General features: G+C 43.2%; 1 protein-coding gene across 2 annotated transcripts in view; it reads left to right on the plus strand.

Moving 5' to 3' along the window:
* The window catches only part of MALT1 (MALT1 paracaspase), a 163579-nt gene that overhangs the window by 71527 nt on the left and 70657 nt on the right, over positions 1-21395 (plus strand). The window contains exons 6-7 of one of the 2 annotated variants that reach the window (XM_073620551.1): positions 2342-2438; positions 12746-12790. In XM_073620551.1, the coding sequence (XP_073476652.1) occupies positions 2342-2438; positions 12746-12790 (142 nt within the window). The remainder of the gene's footprint in view (positions 1-2341; positions 2439-12745; positions 12791-21395) is intronic. The other variant, XM_073620554.1, reaches the window with a different exon arrangement.

A 21395-nucleotide genomic window follows, 5' to 3' on the forward strand; every position in this document is an offset into this window, starting at 1 on the left:
GCCTCTGGTCAGGTTTCTCCACTCCTTTTTCCTTCCCTATTGTATTGTCTTGTATTCTTGCCAAAATAGAGCTATCAGGAACAGTGGCCAACATTTATATGGAGAGGTCATTAACACTGAGAAAAATACACAAGTCTCACCACATAACCCAGCTCTGGATAGACTTTACATATTTGCTGACATAAGCCTGCACATCTAAAAATGTGAAAAAAGTGCATAGTCCACAAGATGCCCACCATTATCTTTATTGGCTAGAATGAACTCATCGGTGCACCTCTCTGATTTAGTTTCATTTTGTTATTGAGGCCTGGTTTCCTTGTTAAAGTGGTTCTAAAGCCTCAAGGTACTTTATGGCCTTCTATGCATTAAGGTAAAAAAACCTTCTGTGTCACAGACTCGACCCCTTCGACCCCTCACCCCCCCCCCCCCCCTTATACTTACCTAGCCTTGATCCAGCGCTGTGGCACTCAAGGCTTTTGTCCCTCCTCCCTGGGCAGATAGATAGCAGCTAATCACAGTGTAAACAGAATTGCCGGTTATCGGTATTCCTGTCCTCACGTGCTGTCACAGCGTGAGGACAGGAGAGCCAGCAATCCCGACAGGGGACATGCACACAGATAATCAAAGCACTGATTATCAGTGCCCTGATGACCAGTGCAGCCCCATCAGTGCCATCAATACTGCCTATCAGTGCTGCCCGTCAGTGCCATGAATGCTGCCTATCAGTACCCATCAGTGCTGCCCATTAGTGCCCATCAGTGCTGCCCATTAGTGCCTCCCCATCAGTGCCTCCTATCAATGCTGCCTATCAATGCCCATAAGTGCCGCCTATCAGTGCCCATCAGTGCTGCCTATCAGTGCTGCCTATCAGTGCTGCCTATCAGTGCAGCCTCATCAGTGTCTCCTCATCAGTGCCCATTAGTGCGGCCTCATCAATGTCCATTAGTGCGGCCTCATCAGTGCCCATCAGTGCCGCCTATCAGTGCCAATTAGTGCCGCCTCATCAGCGCACATCAGTGAAGGAAAAAAAATACTTATTTGCAAAAACAGAAATTAAGAAAAAGTTTTTGTTTTTTGTTTTCTTCAAAATGTTCTGTCTTTTTTGGTTCGTTTAGAAAAGAATAAAAAACCCAGTGGTGAGTAAAAAGCACCAAAAGAAAGCTATATCTGTCTTTAATAAAAGGATAAAAATCTAATTTGGGTACAGTGTTGCATGATCGCGCAATTGTCATTCAATGTGTGACAGCGCTGAAAGCTGAAAATTGGCCTGGTCAGGAAGGGGGGGGGGGGGGGGGCATAAGTGCCCAGTAAGCAAGTGGTTAAAGAGTTAAAGTTAGAACTAAAGGCAAAACTTTTTTTTTTTGCTTTGGATAGATTGGAGAGGGATTAGAACACTTGTCAGTTTTTATTGCTGTCTGTGCCCCGTTAAGGAGATTCACCCTATTTGTCCTGTTTACCATTATCATTGAAAGTAAAAGAAGACGCCAAATTTTGGGTTGTCCCCAGAAAAGTAATAGAGGGGAAATCTTCCAATGGGGACACTAGTTCTATTGACCTGGAAGTCCCCATGGAATTCCCTTAATTTCCAGGGATTTCCTCTCACTTCCTGTTTGGTTTTGGGACAGGAAGTAAAGGGAAGTCTCCCCAATGGGACACAGATCGCAGAAAAAAAAAATCTGACAAGGGTTATAACCCTTGCTTGCTCTATCCAAAATGAAAAAAAAAAAAGTTTTGCCTATATTTCTACTTTAAGCTGCCTGTGGATATGCCAAGTCAGCATGTGACCATACTGTCCAGACAGACCAGGTCTAAGGAGGTATGTCAATGCACAAAGCTGAATACAGAACAGAATACTCTTTCTCCATTGAAAGAGGAAACAGTGGGCTGATTGTTTCTAAACACAGACAGTGTTTACATTTGTAATCATTGCGATTGGTTCATATCGATTACAAGGTACAGAGCCACTCTGAATCTCTCTGTACATTGTGCCTCTCTGATCTAGGTTGTCTAATGACAGCTCGATCACTGGCATTCAACAGGTACACTGGATGCCCATGCATGTTTATAAAAGACGCTCCAGAAAGGAGTCCACCTACTCGGTGTTTTTTTTACAATAATGTTGTAGTAAGTTGGATAGTCATTATTCAATTAAGCATCATGGCACACGGTTTGGTACGGTTTCTTTAGCCCTTTAGTTATGTTATCCCCCCAGGTTCCCAGTCTTTCCATTAAACGAGTACATGCTGATGGTGGGGGGACACTGGTAAAATGAAATGTATGGACAAAACACAGTGGCTCTTTTCTTACTCTAAATAGTCTTATTATTTGTTTCTCTCCTTAGATTCCTAACGTTTCAGTGGAAGATAAAGGCCTGTACTTCTGCCGCGTGTCTAATGGCAGCGACACTGAAGACAGTAGGGAGGTGGAGGTTATTATCGGTAAGTAAATCCCCTGCCTAAGGCACCAATAAATGACCAAACCCATCGTAATTGCCCTATTAACTTATTACATCACGATTTATAGGTGGATTGTTTGTTTGCTGCCCCCCCCCCCCCCCCCAAAAAAAATAAATAAATAAACCACCAGCCGCCACTGCATACAAGTAAAATTCTGGTGGTTTAAAAAATCATTTCAAATTTTTTTTGATAGAAAGTCAGACTTTGAAAGAAGCTCTTTGTTGTGAAGTAGTAGTGAGTGCAGTGATTGAAACTGAAATGGATGACTAGTAGACTGATTAAAAAAGAGAAAAACATACACAGCTAGATATAATAAAAAATAAAATAAAAATAAATACATTATATATATATATATATGGCTGTGTGTATAGTTATTCAATGTAACACGCACTATATTGCCAAAAGTATTGGGACACCTGCCTTTACACACACACACATGAGCTTTAATGGCATCCCAGTCTTATGCCCTGTACACACGGTCGGACATTGATCGGATATTCCGACAACAAAATCCTAGGATTTTTTCAGAGGGATGTTGGCTCAAACTTGTCTTGCATACACACGGTCACACAAAGTTGTCGGAAAATCCGATCGTTCTGAACGCGGTGACGTAAAACACGTACGTCGGGACTATAAACGGGACTATAGCTTTTGTTTCTTAATTTATTCTGAGCATGCGTGGCGCTTTGTGAATCGGATTTGTGTACACACGATCGGAATTTCCGACAACGGATTTTGTTGTCGGAAAATTTTATAGCCTGCTCTCAAACTTTGTGTGTCGGAACTTCCAATGGAAAATGTGTGATGGAACCTACACACGGTCTGGATTTCCGTCAACAAGGTCCTATCACTCATTTTCCATCGGAAAATCCGACCGTGTGTACAGGGCATTAGTCCATAGGGTTCAATATTGAGTTGGCCCACCCTTTACAGCTATAACAGCTTCAACTTCTGGGAATGCTGGCCACAAGGTTTAGGAGTGTCTATGGGAATGTTTGACTATTCTTCCAAAAGCGCATTTGTGAGGTCAGACACTGATGTTGGAGAAGAAGACTTGGCTCACAGTCTCCACTCTAATTCATCCCAAATGTGTTCTATTGGGTTGAGCTCAGGACTCTGCAGGCCAGTCAAGTTCCTCCACCCCAAACTCGCCGAACTCACTGGTAGGTGACGCTGATAGGCAGCACTGATCGGCACTCATAGGTGGCACTTGTGGGCACTGGTAGGTGGCACTGGTGGGCACAGATGAAGCAGCGGTGGCTCTCTGTGTTTGGGACAGATGTCCCTCTGACACAAGCCGGTGATTGGGCTCTGTTTATATCACGTGATCAGCTGTCACAGCTCATAGGGTCGGTGATCACAGAGCGTGCCCCGCGTGCCCCGCAGGGGGTGCACAGGCAGCTCGAGCACGGGAGGACGTACATGGACACCCTCCCAGCAATTAAGGCCCGTGCTGTAGCTGTCTTTTGGCTATAGCGCGGGCTCAAAGGGGTTAAAGAGTCATTGTAATCCAAATGCACTTTTTAAATGTAAACATTTCGGCTGCTACATTCGAATAATAAAAAAAAAAAATCACAAATTTTTGATTCGATCGATTTGAAATGTATTGATTCGACTGTTTTGAATTAAAAAAAAATTGGTAAATTCGAAGAAAGTTCAATAAAATAGATAAAACAAATTACAAATACAAATTCCGAATACGAATCCTAAATACGAATTGAACGAATCAACCAAATTAATCTAAATAACTAGATTAACGAATTTTAACAAAACAAAACTATTTTTTTCGTCATGCACATGTCTACTGCACAGTCATGTTGCCTTTAGTAAATCAACCCCAGTAACAGTGGGGCGTTTAGAGGCAGAAAAAAAACTAGAACGTGGCATTTTTGATGTCCTGTGTGCACAAGGCCTGAGAAAGTTTTAAAGAAAAATCATGCATGGAAAGGTTATAGCACAAGGAAATTATTAGAAAATTAGATAAATTATTAGATACATTAGATATAATCAGTAAGAGTCCCAAGAACAAAAGGTTAGACTTTAAAGCTATCAACATGCAAATAAATAGTAAAACCACCTTTCTCTTTCATAATTTATTATCTTTTCTATTATGAAATAAAAATGTGGTTTTATTATTTCTTTGTGTGCTGCTACATTTACAGTCTGACCTGTCATTCTTGGGATATTTTTACATATGCGGATGTGGTACCATACCAACCCATTTTAATATTTATAGGTGGTTAGGAGGCGGAGATACACACTAATGTCAAAAGTATTGGGACACCTGCCTTTACACGCACATGAACTTCAATGGCATCCCAGTCTTATGCCCTGTACACACGATCGGACATTGATCAGACATTCCGACAACAAAATCCATGGATTTTTTCCGACGGATGTTGGCTCAAACTTGTCTTGCATACACACGGTCACACAAAGTTGTCGGAAAATCCGATCGTTCTAAACGCGGTGACGTAAAACACGTACGTCGGGACTATAAACGGGGCAGTAATCCAATAGATTTTGTCTCTTAAATTATTCTGAGCATGCGTGGCACTTTGTGCGTCGGATTTGTGTACACACGATCGGAATTTCCAACAACGGATTTTGTTGTCGGAAAATTTTATAGCCTGCTCTCAAACTCTGTGTGTCGGAAAATCCGATGGAAAATGGGTGATGGAACCTACACACGGTCGGAATTTCCGACAACAATCCTATTGTCTGTGCATTGTCCTATTGCACATTTTCCATCGGAAAATCCTATCGTGTGTACGGGGCATTAGTCTGTAGGGTTCTATACTGAGTTGGCCCAACCTTTGCAGCTATAACAGCTTCAACTCTTCTGGGAAGGCTGTCCACAAGGTTTAGGAGTGTGAAATGTGTGAATGTTTGACCATTCTTCCAGAAGCGCATTTGTGAGGTCAGGCACTGATGTTGGACGAGAAGGCCTGGCTCGCAGTCTCCGCTCGAATTCATCCCAAAGGCTTTCTATCGAGTTGAGGTCTATCAAGTAACCATTTTTGAACTAATAATTATATGCCATAATTTGGGACTTTGTATTATCACTGGAATGGACTGCTTTGTGAGAGTTGTGATCAGTAAGAAGTTTTGCTGCAGAAAAGTCGCTGCCCAATGTTCTAATATAGTAATGTAAGAGAGTACACAGGGTGCAGCCAATGCCTGGGGAGATGTCATTTACTGGTGCAAGCCTGGTAGGCTCTGGAGTGGGTGGTGATAGAAGAAAAGAAATTCCCTGCTTGCCGGTGCCCACATTTGTACCCAGATTGCCCACACCCCATTGGCCCCTGGTGGTCAGTTGGGTTTCTGGAGCTTCTATCTGGACCACAAGAAAAGCATTGGCAAATGTGAGTGTACTCCAGATGTGAAGGGGTGAATATGTGTGCAGCAGCCAGGAGGATGAGGAGGAGAGGAGGAGAGGTCTGGAACTGGCACCCATACACATGAAGAATATCTGGGTTTGGACTGAACACAGTCGTGGCGCCCCGAGAGCCTGTATCTATAGGTGGGTCTCAGCTTCACAGGTCAGCCACGTGGAAAAAAGCTGGGGCCCTCCTGATGTCAGAGATGCCCTCTGATGACTGGTGATCTAATCACTGGTGGGGGAATATTCAAAAAGTTCCAGAAGAGCTTCACAAAGTACAGATCCAAGGAATGGAAGAAATAGAAGTAGGGAGGTGCATGCAGTACTGCTTCCTCTCCAGCAAGGAGAACCATGAGCAGCACAGTGGTAACGTCTCCAAATGTTATTCCGTATCTCCTGAGACTAGCAGTCAGGGGCTGCAGGGTGATCCGGCTCTCTGCCCCCTCCCCCTGGATCACACTGCTGCCTTATACACACAATACTCCAGCTCTCTGCCCCCCCCCTGTCAGCATGCATTGAGAACAACACTGGAAAACAACATTGGCCATTATACATCCGCCACAATGTTGATTTGCGGCAGAGCCCCTGGGGACCACCAAAATATCATGGATCATCAGTGGTCCACGAACCACTGGTTGTAGACCGCTGCCTTAGATGAGCACACATTGCAGATACAAAGCTATTAGGCTACAGAACAGAACTGCCTAGGCACAGGAAGCACCCTGCTATTTTTCAGGAAGAGCTGAAGGCAAGAGGTACAAGGTACCACAGGGTACCACCACAATCAAATTTTCAGTTGTTACCTATAACATAACAAATCTTACATTTTTTAGTTCAGGTCCACGTTTTAAATGTTAAGCCTCGTACACACGATCAAATTTTCCAATGGGAAATGTGTGATGACAGGCTGTTGGCGGAAAATCCGACCGTTTGTACACTCCATCGGACAATTGTTGTCGGATTTTTCGTTGACAAATGTTGGATGGCAGGTTTTAAAATTTAAAAGTCCAAAGTACAAACACGCATGCTCGGAAGCAAGGACGGGCCAGAAGCGGTCGGTCTTGTAAACTAGCGTACGTAATGGAGAATTAACGTTTATGGCGTGGGCAAATTATGAAATCTCCAAATGCAGCGCACAATTCTCTTCTTTAATGGGATAATAATGAAGCTGCTTTGCTGGTGATACTGATGGAGTTATTGCAAACAAATTTTTAAAGGCTTTTTTTTTCTAGTGATATCAAGAATAATATTATTATGCTTTTTTTTTTTATTTGGGCAAGTTACCACAACACCATTATCCCGTAGTTTTTAAGATCAAAGATACAACTATGTTGGTGTCCCTTGTCAATTTTACATTGTATTTTTTAAATGTAACTGCCTACTCCCAAACTGTCATTTGAAGTAAAACACACAGCCAAGTATTATTCTACACAATTTTTTGATTGTGCATTAAAAAAAGAAAACAAATAAAATTAGACATGCTATCTGCCAGAACTTAACCAAAAAGTGCATTCTATGCATCCAAAAGTATAAAAAATCAAATCGTTATTATTCAACCAAAAAATAAAATAAAAGCCTCATGCATGTGTCCTGCTTCTTAATATAGGGGGTCAACAATGCCAAGAGTTGGTGAAAGCAGGGGTCCGTCACCTGGAGATAATTCCAAAAATCATCCTGATTATTCTCCTGGAGCTCCCGCAGCAAAGGCATATGACATAATTGGTCACGATTAATAAAGCAACCATTTTTTGGTCCAAGAACTCCTCCTCCTCCTGTTCCTGGTCTGGACTTGGGTCAAAAGCAATAACTCCAAGGCCAATAATAAATAACACGTTATCTCCTCCGATTCCGCAACATGTCTGGTTGACGAACGGCTGTTCAGAAACAAACTGAAAAGAACGAAATGAAAAGCGCGAACTGAAAAGCACTAAATGAAAAGCGCCAAATGAAAAGTGCAAAGCAACACTCACCAAACTTCTACTAACACTAAATTAGCAGAAGGAGCCCAAAGGGTGGCGCTAAAGCGCTGAAAAACCATGTAGTACGTCAGTACGTTCATGTTTGTTGGCCGACAATTCCTTGCCGTTTGTATGCAAGACAAAATCCAGGGACACGCCTTCGGACAAAAGTCTGAGGTTTTCTGTCTTAAGTTGCCAGGTTGTCTTTGGATTCAATACTTTCTAAGCCACAAACCCAAAACAAGCATACAGCCAGTGAAATCAGAAGTCTTGATAGGCACCTTTTTTTTTTTAGTCAGTGGCACAGAAAGTGCTAAAGCCACTAAATAGGCATGACAGCCTAGAAAGTAGTTTTTAGAAAAAGACAGCAGCGGTAGCCCCCGTATTTTCTTTCAGTACAAGTTTTCCATTCTTCTTTTTGTGGCCTTGGTGTCAATTAATTTTTTGTAAACATTTTGGAGTCACAGAGAAATAATATGCCGATCTTTAGTAACGCTTGTGCAGGTCATAACACTTTTCCTTCTGTTGGAATGGCATGCATAGGGCTTGTTATACTAATCTCTGAGCAAATGCCAGGTTTATTCTAAAACCTTTCATCCATTTTTAATCCATTGTCTGCAGCCAGTGCAAAAGTAATCGTGACTCAGATGATTATAATGCTTCATCTTTTCATCTCTTACAAATCAACCTTCTATTGCTGCCAACTGGAATTAACGTACCATAAAATTAATCTGTAGACCATATGAAAGAGTATTCACAAGTACTTTTCTTTAGTTGTTAGAACCATTTAGTGTGTGCGTATTTTCATTAGACTCTTGGATTTATAAAGAATTACCATTTGCCCAAGAAAAGTGCATCTATGTTTGTTCTATGTGGATGGGGCAAAAAGAAAAAAAATATAAACAGGCTATATTATGGACTGTTCGAATGTAAATTGTTGATTTTAAATGGAAAATAACACATTTGGCCACTAGATAGAGCACAGTATAATAGGATATTCCTATTATACTTATCTCCATCTAGTGGCCAAATTTAGTCTATTTACAGTCTTTTTTTTTTTGCCCTATTCACAAAGAACATTCACTGGGTGAATGGCTATGCAAATTCTTTATAAATCAACCCCTAACAGTATATGGAATATGTTTTTTTTTAAACCATCTCTTTTTTACTAAAATTTACTGTCAGTGTACAAACAAAGAAAAAGCAATAAAGTAGCCCACGCAGGGGCAAGGTCTCAGGCCCTAAATACAAAATACAGCAAAAATACAAATCATACAAAGAGTATTAGGCTTGAAGTGCATGCCTCAAGCAACTGATGAAACATGTATATTAAAAAAACAATACCCACTGTGAGAACAATGAAAAATTAAATCCAAGTAAATGCTTATTTAAATTGGTCATCCACAGACATGGCATTAGAGGGATTTTTTTTTTTCCAACAAAACCATACTTTCTGAACCTTTCGGGGACAGCCTCTGTTGCTGTAAGTAGCTTGATAGGGCAAGTATGGAGATAACTAAATTTATCAAGAAATGAATCATAGGTGATGAGGGTTTTTTTTTCCAGCCTATGGTAATGGCCTTTCGGGCATAGAATAGCAAGAGACTGAGGGGAGTCCTCATTGACACTGTAGGTGCCAAATCTCCCAATAAGCCCCAGCAGGCAATATCTGTGCTCAAGAGGGATTGACAATTGTGTTGTAGAGGTAATGACTTGAAGTACACCTTGCTACAACTATAGTGGGGCAAGTCCAAAAATAAAAAAAATTCTTGTGTTTTGACTGGTGCATGCATAGCCAACAGGCTGGGGAAATAGTCGAACTCATCTTATGGAGCCCGTACAGGAAAAAATGGGCCCGTTGCAATATTTTGAATTTAATTAATTTATCCCTGGTAGACACTAAGTAAGTGAAAGGGAATTCCCATATATGTGGATTATGTTTAACGTGGATATTCACTTTTGTTGACGATAAAAATAATCTCCTTGTCACATACCTGGTTGGAGGCCGGATTGATAGGAGGTCTTCCCTTGCGGCTAAACGCCAAACACCCCTGGAGCTGAGAAGAACAGGGAGTGCAAGGCTCATAGAAGCATTGGTGCCATTTAGTTATATCCGCTCATGCCGCGTACACAGGAGTGGACTTTATGGCAGACTTTGCCCGGCGGACGGAATTTCGTCGGACAATTCGATCGTGTGTGGGCTCCAGCGGACTTTGTTTTCTCAAAAGTTGGATGGACTTAGATTTGAAACATGTTTTAAATCTTTCCGTTGAACTCGAGTCTGGTTGAAAAGTCCGCTCGTCTGTATGCTAGTTCGACGGACAAAAAGCCACGCTAGGGCAGCTATTGGCTACTGGCTATGAACTTCCTTGTTTTAGTCCGGTCGTACGTCATCACGTACGAATTCGACGGACTTTGGTGGATTGTGTGTAGGCAAGTCCGTTCATTCAGAAAGTCTGTCATAAAGTCCGTCGAAAAGTCCGTCAGGCAAAGTCTGCCGTAAAGTCCGCTCGTGTGTACGCGGCATAAGAGGTTACTTGCAGACACGCTTTCTAAGTAGTCATCAGATGGTCTGTCAAGGACCTCTTTAACCCCTGGAGGTGTAGCGGGACTGAGGCAGGAACCACAAGCAAGATGGCATCCAAGGCAGGAGAGCGGTCAGACTGGCAGAGTCGGTGGAAGAGGCGTAGCCAGGTTCAGAGCTGAGGTCATACACGATGGATCAAGCTAAAGGAGAGGCAGGAGCGTAGTCAGGAATGGAGCCGAGATCATAGACAGGAAAAGAGCAGGGAGGCAAAAGAATAGTCAGGAGAGCAAGCCAGAGTTATACACAGTTGGTCAGAAGTGTCAAAGCCCTTTAAGCAAGACAGGATCAAGACAGGAGTCAGGCAGCAGGAAGGTCCAGACACAAGCCGAGTCAGTAGCAGGAGGTCCAAAGAAAAAAGGCTACACAGAAGCAAGGAGGAGTATGGATAAGCTGAAGATCATCCATCAATCTCTGGCTACTCCTGTCATCCTTATATAGGACGTTTGGTGGCAATTTTAACAGCATTGGCGCGTTAGCGTGTGTGCGTGGGCATGCTCCAGTGTGCGCACCCGCGCAATTACGCATAATCGCGCTACGGCACAATTCTAATACAAATGTGCTAATTTTTACACAAACGAGCATGCAGGAGTGTTGGCAACTGTGCTAGGTCTTCTTTTGAGCACATGCACATCTTTTCTCTGAATGGCACACAGTGATATCTTTCTTTCACACCTTATATAAAACAACAAAAGATTGCATTTGATATCAGGAACAATACTTGAACCCATATTTAGTGATGTTTGTTGTGGTTGTCTTCATGAACTCTCTGCTTCTTTTATTTCTGTACAACAGTTCAAATAACATTGTGCTTAAATGGCATTCTTGACTTGTAGAGCAGGTCTTCTGGGTTTGGTTCCCATTGCCTGCCTGTGCCTGTAGGTTCTCCCTGTGTTTGTATGGATGTTGTTTTTGTTCCTTCCACAACAGAAAGACATTTTGTTCATTAATTGGTCTCTGACCAAACTACTTTAGTGTGTGTGTGAGTGTCTGTGTGACTATGGTGGATACAATGTTAGTTCACCTTTTACCAAAAAAAAAGGCCTATGCAGATAAGGCACGTCCTTAGATGAAAGCAAATTGTGCAGCTATGACCAAAGTTGGATAATGCCCTTGCTATACTGTACGTAGGTGTAGGCCATTTACGCTTCTCCCGAAGCCTGAGCGGAAAACTCCTAGGACGTGGCTAAGAGACACCTAGCTGTTACTGTTCACTTTCACCATCACAGGGGCGAGCTTTCAAACACTGAGCTCAGAGTTACTGCTCCAGAGGAGAGAAAGAGCATGTGAGGGGGTCTGAATCAGAGAAAGAGCTCCCTCCTGTTATGATTTTGAGGAGACATCCTAGAAACACAACAGCATGTGCACTATGCTATTTGAATGACATTTAGCTCTGAGGAAGAGGGGACACGCTTGAAATGCGTCAGTGTCTATGTTATGCTTTTTGGATGACATCTGAACCGACCTGGGGCATGTATAGTTGTTCTGTTTGATATCATATCTCTCCTGGTATATGTGGCGAGCCTTATTGTATTCACGTTTGTGAGTATAATTGCTGATTCTTCTTTTTTAATTAAATGGTGCTTTTGCATAGCACCTGTACAGACTGTAATATTAAAGATGATTAGACCTGAAGCATCAACTTTGGTTTCCGTGTCTTCTGGAAGTGCAATAAACTTATCAGATATAAATAATAGAGATAAGCCCAGGAGATGTCATGGACCTCCTTGGACTTAACTTGTAGCGTGCCTTCACTTTTTACAAAGGAGCTGAATTCCTGGAATTCAGCTTTAATTAGGACTTATTTTATTGATGATTTTTTTTTCTGCTTGGTGTCTTCCCATAAAGGTGGCCATGGATGGATCAAAATGTGGCCCGCTGAATTTGGATCTATGTGTGGCCACTGTCTCTCAACAGAAATCGATCTATCGATCAGCTTTTGTTGAATGGACCTATTGGAAAAAAAAGCCTGTTGACCAGCAGCTGTAGAGCTAATCTGCAAATACTGACAGTTGAGGTGTCTGCCAGGTGTCAAAATAAAGTAGTCCAGTGGGGAGGATTCTCCCTTACACCTGATTGTGTGTATGTGGGAATCGGTTCGCTTGCTGACCAAACAGAACTGTGGAATCCGTTCCACTTGCTGACCAAACAGAACTGAGACATGTATGGCCAACTTTCCTGGTAGAACATCTTTACCTGTTTGCCTTTTTTGATATGTTCTACAAATTCAGATCAGTTAATGTGGGGAACTATAGATGCCAGATAATGGCATATCACTGTTCCTAGTATAAAAAGTGTTATAAATAATCTAGAGAAAAATAAATCAAAGCAAACATTAAATTCTTTTTTTCTTTTGAAATGAAAGGACATGGGAGGCAGAGGACAAATACGGCAGTGGAGTGCACAGAAGGTAGTGTAATTGCATGACTTATTTCTGCATGTCTTGGTGTTGGATTGTTTGTGTCATTACTGGACCTTTTCTGCCTATACAGTATTACTGTTTTTTTTTGTGTTAATACTCTTTCTTACTCTCTTTCTTACCAACTATTTTTTTCTGCATTCTGTAAAGTGAGGAATTTGGATTTGCATTTATTTGCATGACATCCTAATGCACCACAACAAAATGGCGCCCACCGACACACTGCCTCGGCATATAGTGACCACCTCTTAGGATAAAATGGCTTCAGCTTGGTCTCCTACCTATGGGAGATCCACCTTTCACATGTTTCACCCAGTAGGAACTTAATTGTACCTCTACGACATAGCTCCCAACTGTCCTTGATTTGGAGGGACTGTCCCTGATTTGGAACAAAATCCCTCCATCCCTCTTTCCACCTCATTTTGGTTTGATCTATATAGTTGTATATAAAATGCACTATTTACCTTTCAAAAAGTTTCCCAGTGCTAAACCTTTCACCCAATTTCTAAATTGCTGTATTTGTAAATTTATAAAGGAATAGTAGTGATATAAAAAAGCACTTGTGGGTTTATCTAATTTCTCCTTTAAGGGGGCGTGGCAAGGGGGGGAATCCTATGCCTGCATACTTTTGCTAATAGGTGTCCCTCATTCCCATCTCAAAAAGTTGGGAGATATGCTCTATGATGCCCTCTATGATTAAGCCCCTACTATGAGAAACGTGTTAGAGGTGGTTCTCCCATGGATGGGAGACCAAGCTGAAAGCATGCCAAGGCAATGTACCGATGGGTGCCTTTTTGTTGTAGTCCTCAGTGGGGGGGGATTTACTAAAACTGGAGCACACAGAATCTGGTACAGCTGTGCATAGCAACCAATCAGCTTCTAACTTCAGCTTGTTCATAGTTACATAGTTAATCTGGTTGAAAAAAGACACAAGTCCATCTAGTTCAACCAGTAAAAAAAAGGGGGGGGGGGGGGGGAATCATTCAATCTTATATACACAATCCTATACCCACAGTTGCTCCAGAGGAAGGCAAACACCCCCAGAAAAGCATGATCCAATTTGCTGCAGTGGATATTCTCTAGAGCAATTTTACTTATAAAACTTCAATTAAGCTAACTTCAGCTTGTTCAATTAAGCTTTGACAATAAAACTTGGAAGCTGATTGGTTACCATGCACAGCCGCACCAGATTCTGTGTGCACCAATTTTAGTAAATCTCCCGCAATTTGTCTTACGAAATAGGTATTCAACCCGACCAGCATCTGCAAACATCGTAGCCAGTCAGTCGGATTGGGGCATTTCAGCGGTATCAATATGATTCGGTTTTTGAGACACCCCAGTGCACTATTACAGTAGCAGACAATGGACAAGCACACCACATTGCAAGGGTTATGTTGGTTTATGCGTGCATTCAAAATCAGTGGGCTGCCTTCAAGCTAATTTGAACTTTGAGTTTAAAACCCAATTCCAGGGAAAATGTAAAAAACACTTGTGGTAGGGTCACCCACTCCTTGCAAGGGTTCACTTAGTCTAAGAGAAAAGGATTAAGATGTACATGCTTACCTTATTCCCATATTCCTGCCAGTGCAGCTGCTCCTGGCTCTGATTGCATGCCAGCCTCCGAAATGTACAATATGGGGTTAATGTCCCAGTATTGTACATGATGAGTCCAAGGTTCCGCCCACAGACCAGAGCTTCTGGGTGGACGGGGAAAGTGCTAGAATTGGCCAGAGAAAGGAATCCTGTAAGTGAAACAGCCTTTACCACAATCCTTTCTACATAGTGAAGGCAGCACAGTGGTTAAGTGGTTAGCACTTCCGCCTGGCAGCACTAGGGTCGTTGGTTCAAATCCCAACCACGGTGCTACCTGCCTGGAGTTTGCATGTTCTGTCTGTGTGGGTTTCCTCTGGGTATCCTGATTTTCTCCCACACTCCAATAGCATGCGGGTAGGCATACCTCCCAACTTTTTGAGATGGGAATGAGGGACACCTATCAGCAAAATTATGCAGGGCATAGGACACACCCCTTGCCACACCCCCTTGAAGGAGAATTGTTCAAAAAAACAAGATTGGTTAAACCCACGAGTGCTTTTTTTTACCACTACTTTTCCTTCATATTGGCTTTTGGGATTTACAAATGCTACAATTTAGAGATCAGATGAAAGGTTTAGACCTGGAAAACACTTTTTGATAGATAAAAAGTGCATTTTATATACAACTATATAGATCAGACCAAAATGAAGGACAATGAGGAGGAATGAGGGACAGAGGGACATTGTTCCAAATCAGGGACAGTCCCTCAAAATCAGGGACAGTTGGGAGCTATGGGGTAGGTCATATGGCCCTAGTATGTGTAGCACTGCCCCCTTGGGGGTTGCTTGATAATGCATGTTCTCTTACGCTGCCATGACCCTGAAAACTCTCAAGCTCCTCTGACACTCTAGGTCAGGGATATGCAATTAGCGGACCCCCAGCTGTTGCAAAACTACAAGTCCCATCATGCCTCTGCCTCTGGGTGTCATGCTTGTGGCTGTCAGAGTCATGCAATGCCTCATGGGACTTATAGTTCTGCAACAGCTGGAGGTCCGCTAATTGCATATCCCTGCTCTAGGTTCAGACATGTTGTGTATACCTTTAATTGACACACAGACACAAAGCGAATAGTTTCAACTTTCTCTGCCTTTCCTTTTTTTAGATGAGAGGTTTAAACGAGAATTATTCAACCAAATCCTGGGCTCAGCCAAGACTAGGTTGAAATAACACTTGTAGCAATAACAATTAGCAATGACACATGGATGACAACAATATACACAATCACTATGGGATATTGTATGAAAGCTATCAATCAATATAAGGAGATATGTCTATTTTAAAGGAGAACCCTGGATTGACTTATAATACCTTTATCCTAACGAGAGATAGTATACTATATTGACCAGTAAAGTGTGCCCTTTAAGAGTACTAACAACACTGTCCTAAAAGAAAGGCCTTGCACTGTCTTCACTGGCAACGTTGGAGCTCATAGAACAAAGATTCCTGGCTGCAGAAAAGTGATGATGAACAATGCAAGATAGCAAATCCCAGTTGACAGCAATACTATTTGTAATCCAAGTGAATGTCACATCTGCACTGTGCTGAAAGTGTAGTACTTAGCAGGGCTATGGGATCTGTGGGCACAAGCCCCCTCACCAATTATGATAGACCTCGAAGCCTCCTGATAGGACTGACAAACAATTCTTCCTTCTACAGATGGGCAGAACAGGCATCAGTCTGCTAATTCAGTGAACTAGCTTTGCAGTGTTCGGCCAGCGGCGATGGCTGGACTTGCTGGGCAGGAGCGGCAGGCTGTGTATCACGTGCTAGGCCGCAATCTGCTTACACAGCAGTGGAATGGTGCTCACATGGTGAGATCCAGGAAGCAAGAGAGCGTGGGCCTTGTCCGCAGATCCCTATATAGTCTCCCCCACAAGTCCCCTACAGAGCAGACAGTCTCCTGGGAGATGCAGTTCACAGTCATTTCTGCGAGATCAGCAATGCCTATCCAGAGGACTACATCTCCCACAATGCCTTTCTCTGTGCTTCAGGAGATGATATCAGTGATTCAGATCCAGCACTAGGGGTAAATAGGAGCAAGGCTGGAATAGTAATAGACAGTCTGCAAAAGTCAGATAACCGTAGTCTGCTCCCGCCGGCATATGTATGAATGAATGTGAGTTGGAGACCTTAGATTCTAAGCTCCTTGAAGGCAGGGACTGATGAGACTGTAAATACAGTAAAACCTTGGATTGAGAGTAACTTGGTTTGAGAGCGTTTTGAAAGACGAGCAACATTTTTTAATAAATTTTGACTTGATAAACAAGGGATGTCTTGATAAACAAGTAGCGTCATATCACAACTGAGTAAAAAAGAGAAGAGAGGCGCCTCTAAGTGTAGCAATATGGTTACATTTATTGAAGGTACAACATTTAGCAACTCACATGGTTGATATTAAAAACAGGCACATCTAAGTATGCAGGCATCCGGGGTAAAGCTGTCCACATAAACAGCCCTCCGCACCGCCACCCCTGATGATGTCTTTTAAGACGAAACGCGTTGGGATGCTTTGCTGAAGTCACTGTTTTATTCCTAAGCGATTTTTTATCCACTAAACTGTGAGTGTATTTCCTTCTTTTTTTATTGAATAATTTACTTCCGATTTAAATGGGATTACACTATGTGCCTACTTCTTCCTTTTCATAAATTTGTCCTATTGGAGCAACTATCCATGTGGCTCTCTGTCTATTACCTACTCCATTGAGGTCCATTGTTGGAGTTGGTCTTCTGGTTGGAAGTTGTGTCCTCTGTGACAGTTTCCCCTGGGTATGTGGCCCTACAAGCCTGATTGACCCATTGGGTGTACACTCATTTGTGTTCAATTGCTAAGCCTTTTGACTCTCTGGTGGTGGATCACTTATCATCAAGTTTGGGCACGTTTTCCTTTGTCACATCATTATCCAGTTCAAGTGTCACATTATTGGACATCATTCACTCATATTTTGATTGTCACATAGTACATTAATTTTTCGTCTATTATGCACGTATATTTTGGTGTTTATACACATTGTCCGCATATATATATGTTGTTTGAGTTTCTTCTTAGATCATTTATGTGCACTTATATATATATATATATATATATATATTATTTTTCAGTTTATTCTGAGATCTATTCTGAGCGCTGCACTTACTGTTCACATGTTTTTATTTTTTGCAATTGATCTATTGCTGTGCTAGCTGCTTTTTTACTGGTTGTAGACAGCGCGGTATATTTGCTTTATATTTTTCACTCCGCACCGCCATCAACATCATCCCTTCCGTGCTGCGCTCCACGTGCGATTCAAGCCTCGCTTTCAGATCGCTCTACTGCAGGGTAATCTTCCCAGTCACGATTGGAGACTGACAGCGATGAGAGCCGGCGGTGAGGAGGATGATCTATGTGGCCAGCTTTACCCCGGATGCTGCATACTTAGATGTGCCTGTTTTGATCATCAACCATGTGAGTTGCTAAATGTTGTACCTTCATTAAATGTAACCATATTGCTACACTTAGAGGTGCCTCTCTTCTCTTTTATACTCTGGAGCTCCTGCTAATCCCCTTGTAGAGACTTCCATTTGTGGATGGACATTTTATGGTTACACAACCTATCACATTGCTATAATCTTTGTATATGGACTGAAAACTGAAGGACCTATGAATAAATGGTTGTGGAATGAATCATCTGAGATTCTATTATTTCTTATGGAAAAATTTGCTTTGATATAAGAGTGCCTAGGATTACAAGCATGTTTCCGGAACAAATTTTGTTTGTAATCCAAGGTTTTACTGTATATGCATTGTAATGTTTGGGGGACCAGCTAGATCGCAGGACACAGGCTTTTCACTCAAAAGGAGATTTATTGAACTTAAATAGCTTTACAGCAGCAAAAAACAAAAGAAAAAGGTTTTAGTCTCACCGACTTGCAAAGTCCAGAACTGCTATCGCAGTTAAACAGTCCTTAATTTCTGTTGCAGCTAGCTTCCCCTGGCAGGAGACTTCCAGGCAGGACACTGCTATTCACTTTTGTTGCTGCACAACAAACACCATCCACCATCCACATTCTCCTTTACACTCCTCCACACCCTCTCCAACTTCCTGTCTTGTTTTAAACCCACTTCCTCTGACAGGTGAGTTAACCCTTTTTGTTCCCTTAAAGGGACCACAGTCCAAACAGAGGGGAAACATAGCGTCCTTCCAGGACCCAGCCACGGCGTCCTGTACATATCCCCCCCCTGTGCCCCAACGCCATGGAGGTGGAGGCAACAGTGGAGCTCAAACAATGGACTCGGGAGAGGGCATCTGCATTTTGATGCAGTCTCCCGGGCCTATGCTCCACTACAAATTTAAATTCCTGGAGTGCCAGGAACCACCGAGTAACCCTGGCATTATTCCCTTTACCCTGTCTCAACCATGTTAAAGGGGCATGGTCAGAAATCAGCCTAAACTTCCTCCCCAAAAGGTAATATCTGAGGGATTCCAGAGCCCACTTAATGGCCAGACACTCTCGTTCAATTATAGCGTAGTTTTTTTCCGCTGGTGTTAACTTCCTACTGAGGAAGACTACCGGGTGCTCCTCTCCATTAATAACCTGTGACAACACCGCTCCCAATCCTACATCAGAAGCATCAGTTTGGACAACAAACTCTTTTGAAAAATTGGGTGCTACCAGGACAGGGTGTTGGCACAGTGCCGACTTGAGCTCCAAAAAGGCCTTCTCAGCGTCTGCATTCCACTCCACCATGACCGATTTCCGACCCTTAGTCAGATCGGTCAATGGAGCCGCCAACGTGGCAAAGTTGGGTACAAACCTCCTGTAGTATCCCACCATGCCCAAGAATGCACGTACCTGCTTTTTTGTGAGGGGACGGGGCCAACTCTGTATAGCCTCTACCTTGCTGACCTGAGGTGTCACCACCCCTCTACCCACGATATAGCCCAGGTATTTCACCTCCTCCATTCCCAAAGCACATTTTTCAGGGTTTATTGTAAACCCCTCCTTCCAAAGAGAGTCCAGCACTGCCTGGACTTTGGGCAAGTGTGATTCCCAGTCTCTGCTAAAAATGACTATGTCGTCCAAGTACACTGAGGCATATTTCTGGTGAGGTCGTAAAATCCTATCCATTGCTCGCTGGAATGTGGCTGGAGCAGTTTGCAATCCAAAAGGCATCCTTTTGTACTGAAAACTCCCCTCTGGGGTAGAAAAAGCAGTTTTCTCTCTAGCAGCCTTAGTCAACGGGATTTGCCAATATCCCTTGGTAAGGTCTAATGTAGTGATATACCTGGCTGGACCTAGTCTCTCAATAAGCTCATCTACCCGGGGCATGGGGTAGGCATCAAACCGTGAAACTTCATTAAGTTTCCGAAAATCATTGCAGAATCGCAGAGTCCCGTTGGGCTTCGGTACCAACACAATCGGGCTCGACCACTCACTCTGCGATTCCTCAATAATCTCCAGGTCTAACATCTTCTTCACTTCCTCTGAAACAGCCTTCCTTTGGGCCTCTGGGATGCGGTAGGGCTGGACAAAAACTTTGACTCCTGGTTCCGTGATGATATCATGCTCTATGGTACTCGTGAGCCCTGGCAAGTCTGAAAATTTTTCTTTATTTCTCTGCAAGAACTCCTTTGCCTGCTGGCTTTGGGTTTTAGACAGGGTATTTGCTACTTGGACACTCTCCACCCCAACCCGAGGCTCCAATCTTGCACTAGCCAGGGAGGTCACTGGTTCCCTCTCTGTCCAGGGCTTTAACAAGTTTACATGATATATTTGATAGGGTTTCCTCTTACCCGGTTGGTGGATTTTATAATTCACCTCTCCCACTTTTTCTACAACTTCAAAGGGGCCTTGCCACCTGGCTAAGAATTTACTTTCCACAGTGGGAATCAACACCGCTACTCGATCCCCCACTTGGAAATTCCTTATTTTAGCAGCCCTATTATAGACTCGTCGTTGAGCCTCCTGAGCTTTTTGTAAATGTTCCTTGACTAGTGGCAACACAGTTCGGATCCTCTCCTGCATTTGGGAAACATATTCAAGAACACTCTTATGCTGACTAGGTTCACTTTCCCATTCCTCCTTAACAAAATCCAGTAGTCCGCGAGGTCTCCGCCCATATACCAACTCGAAGGGCGAAAACCCAGTGGAGGCCTGGGGCACTTCCCGGATAGCAAACAGGAGAGCTGGTAACAGACAGTCCCAGTCTTTCCCATCCCTTTGTACAACTCTCTTAAGCATAGATTTAAGGGTCTTATTAAAGCGTTCCACTAACCCATCCGTTTGGGGATGGTAGACCGATGTGCGCAGCTGTTTAATCCGGAAGAGCTTACACACGTCGGCCATAACTCTCGACATAAACGGGGTGCCCTGGTCCGTTAGTATTTCCTTGGGAAAACCAGTCCGTGTAAACAACTGGAATAATTCCCGGGCAATAGCCTTAGAGGAGGTATTTCGCAGGGGTAGCGCCTCAGGATATCGGGTGGCATAGTCGAGAATCACCAGTATGTAGGAGTGACCTCGAGCCGACTTCACCAAGGGACCTACTATATCCATGGCTATCCTTTCAAATGGGACCTCAATTATGGGCAGAGGGACCAAAGGATTCCGGAAGTGGGTCACCGGAGCGGTCAACTGACAGGTGGGACAAGAGGTACAGTATCTCCTTACCTCTGCTTTCAGACCTGGCCAGTAAAACCGGTCGGTGATCCGTGCCTCCGTCTTTTCAACTCCCAGGTGTCCCCCTAAAACATCATCATGGGCCAGGTCCAGGACCTTGCGTCTATACTGTTGGGGTACCAATAATTGCTCTACCACATTTTCTCTCACTTTGGTAACCCGATAAAGCAATTCATTATATATTGCAAAGTGTGGCCACCGCTCATTCGCACCTGGCTCTTGGGGAACCCCATTTAATACTACCACCTGTTCCCGTGCATGGGCCAAAGTGGGGTCCTGCATCTGGGCAGTACCAAATGCCCCCTGCGGAACACCCAAATCCGGCAGGGCAGGGGTAACGGCCACT

This window comes from Aquarana catesbeiana, linkage group LG01, assembly GCF_042186555.1.
Source record: "Aquarana catesbeiana isolate 2022-GZ linkage group LG01, ASM4218655v1, whole genome shotgun sequence".
Classification (NCBI taxonomy): Eukaryota; Metazoa; Chordata; class Amphibia; order Anura; family Ranidae; genus Aquarana; species Aquarana catesbeiana.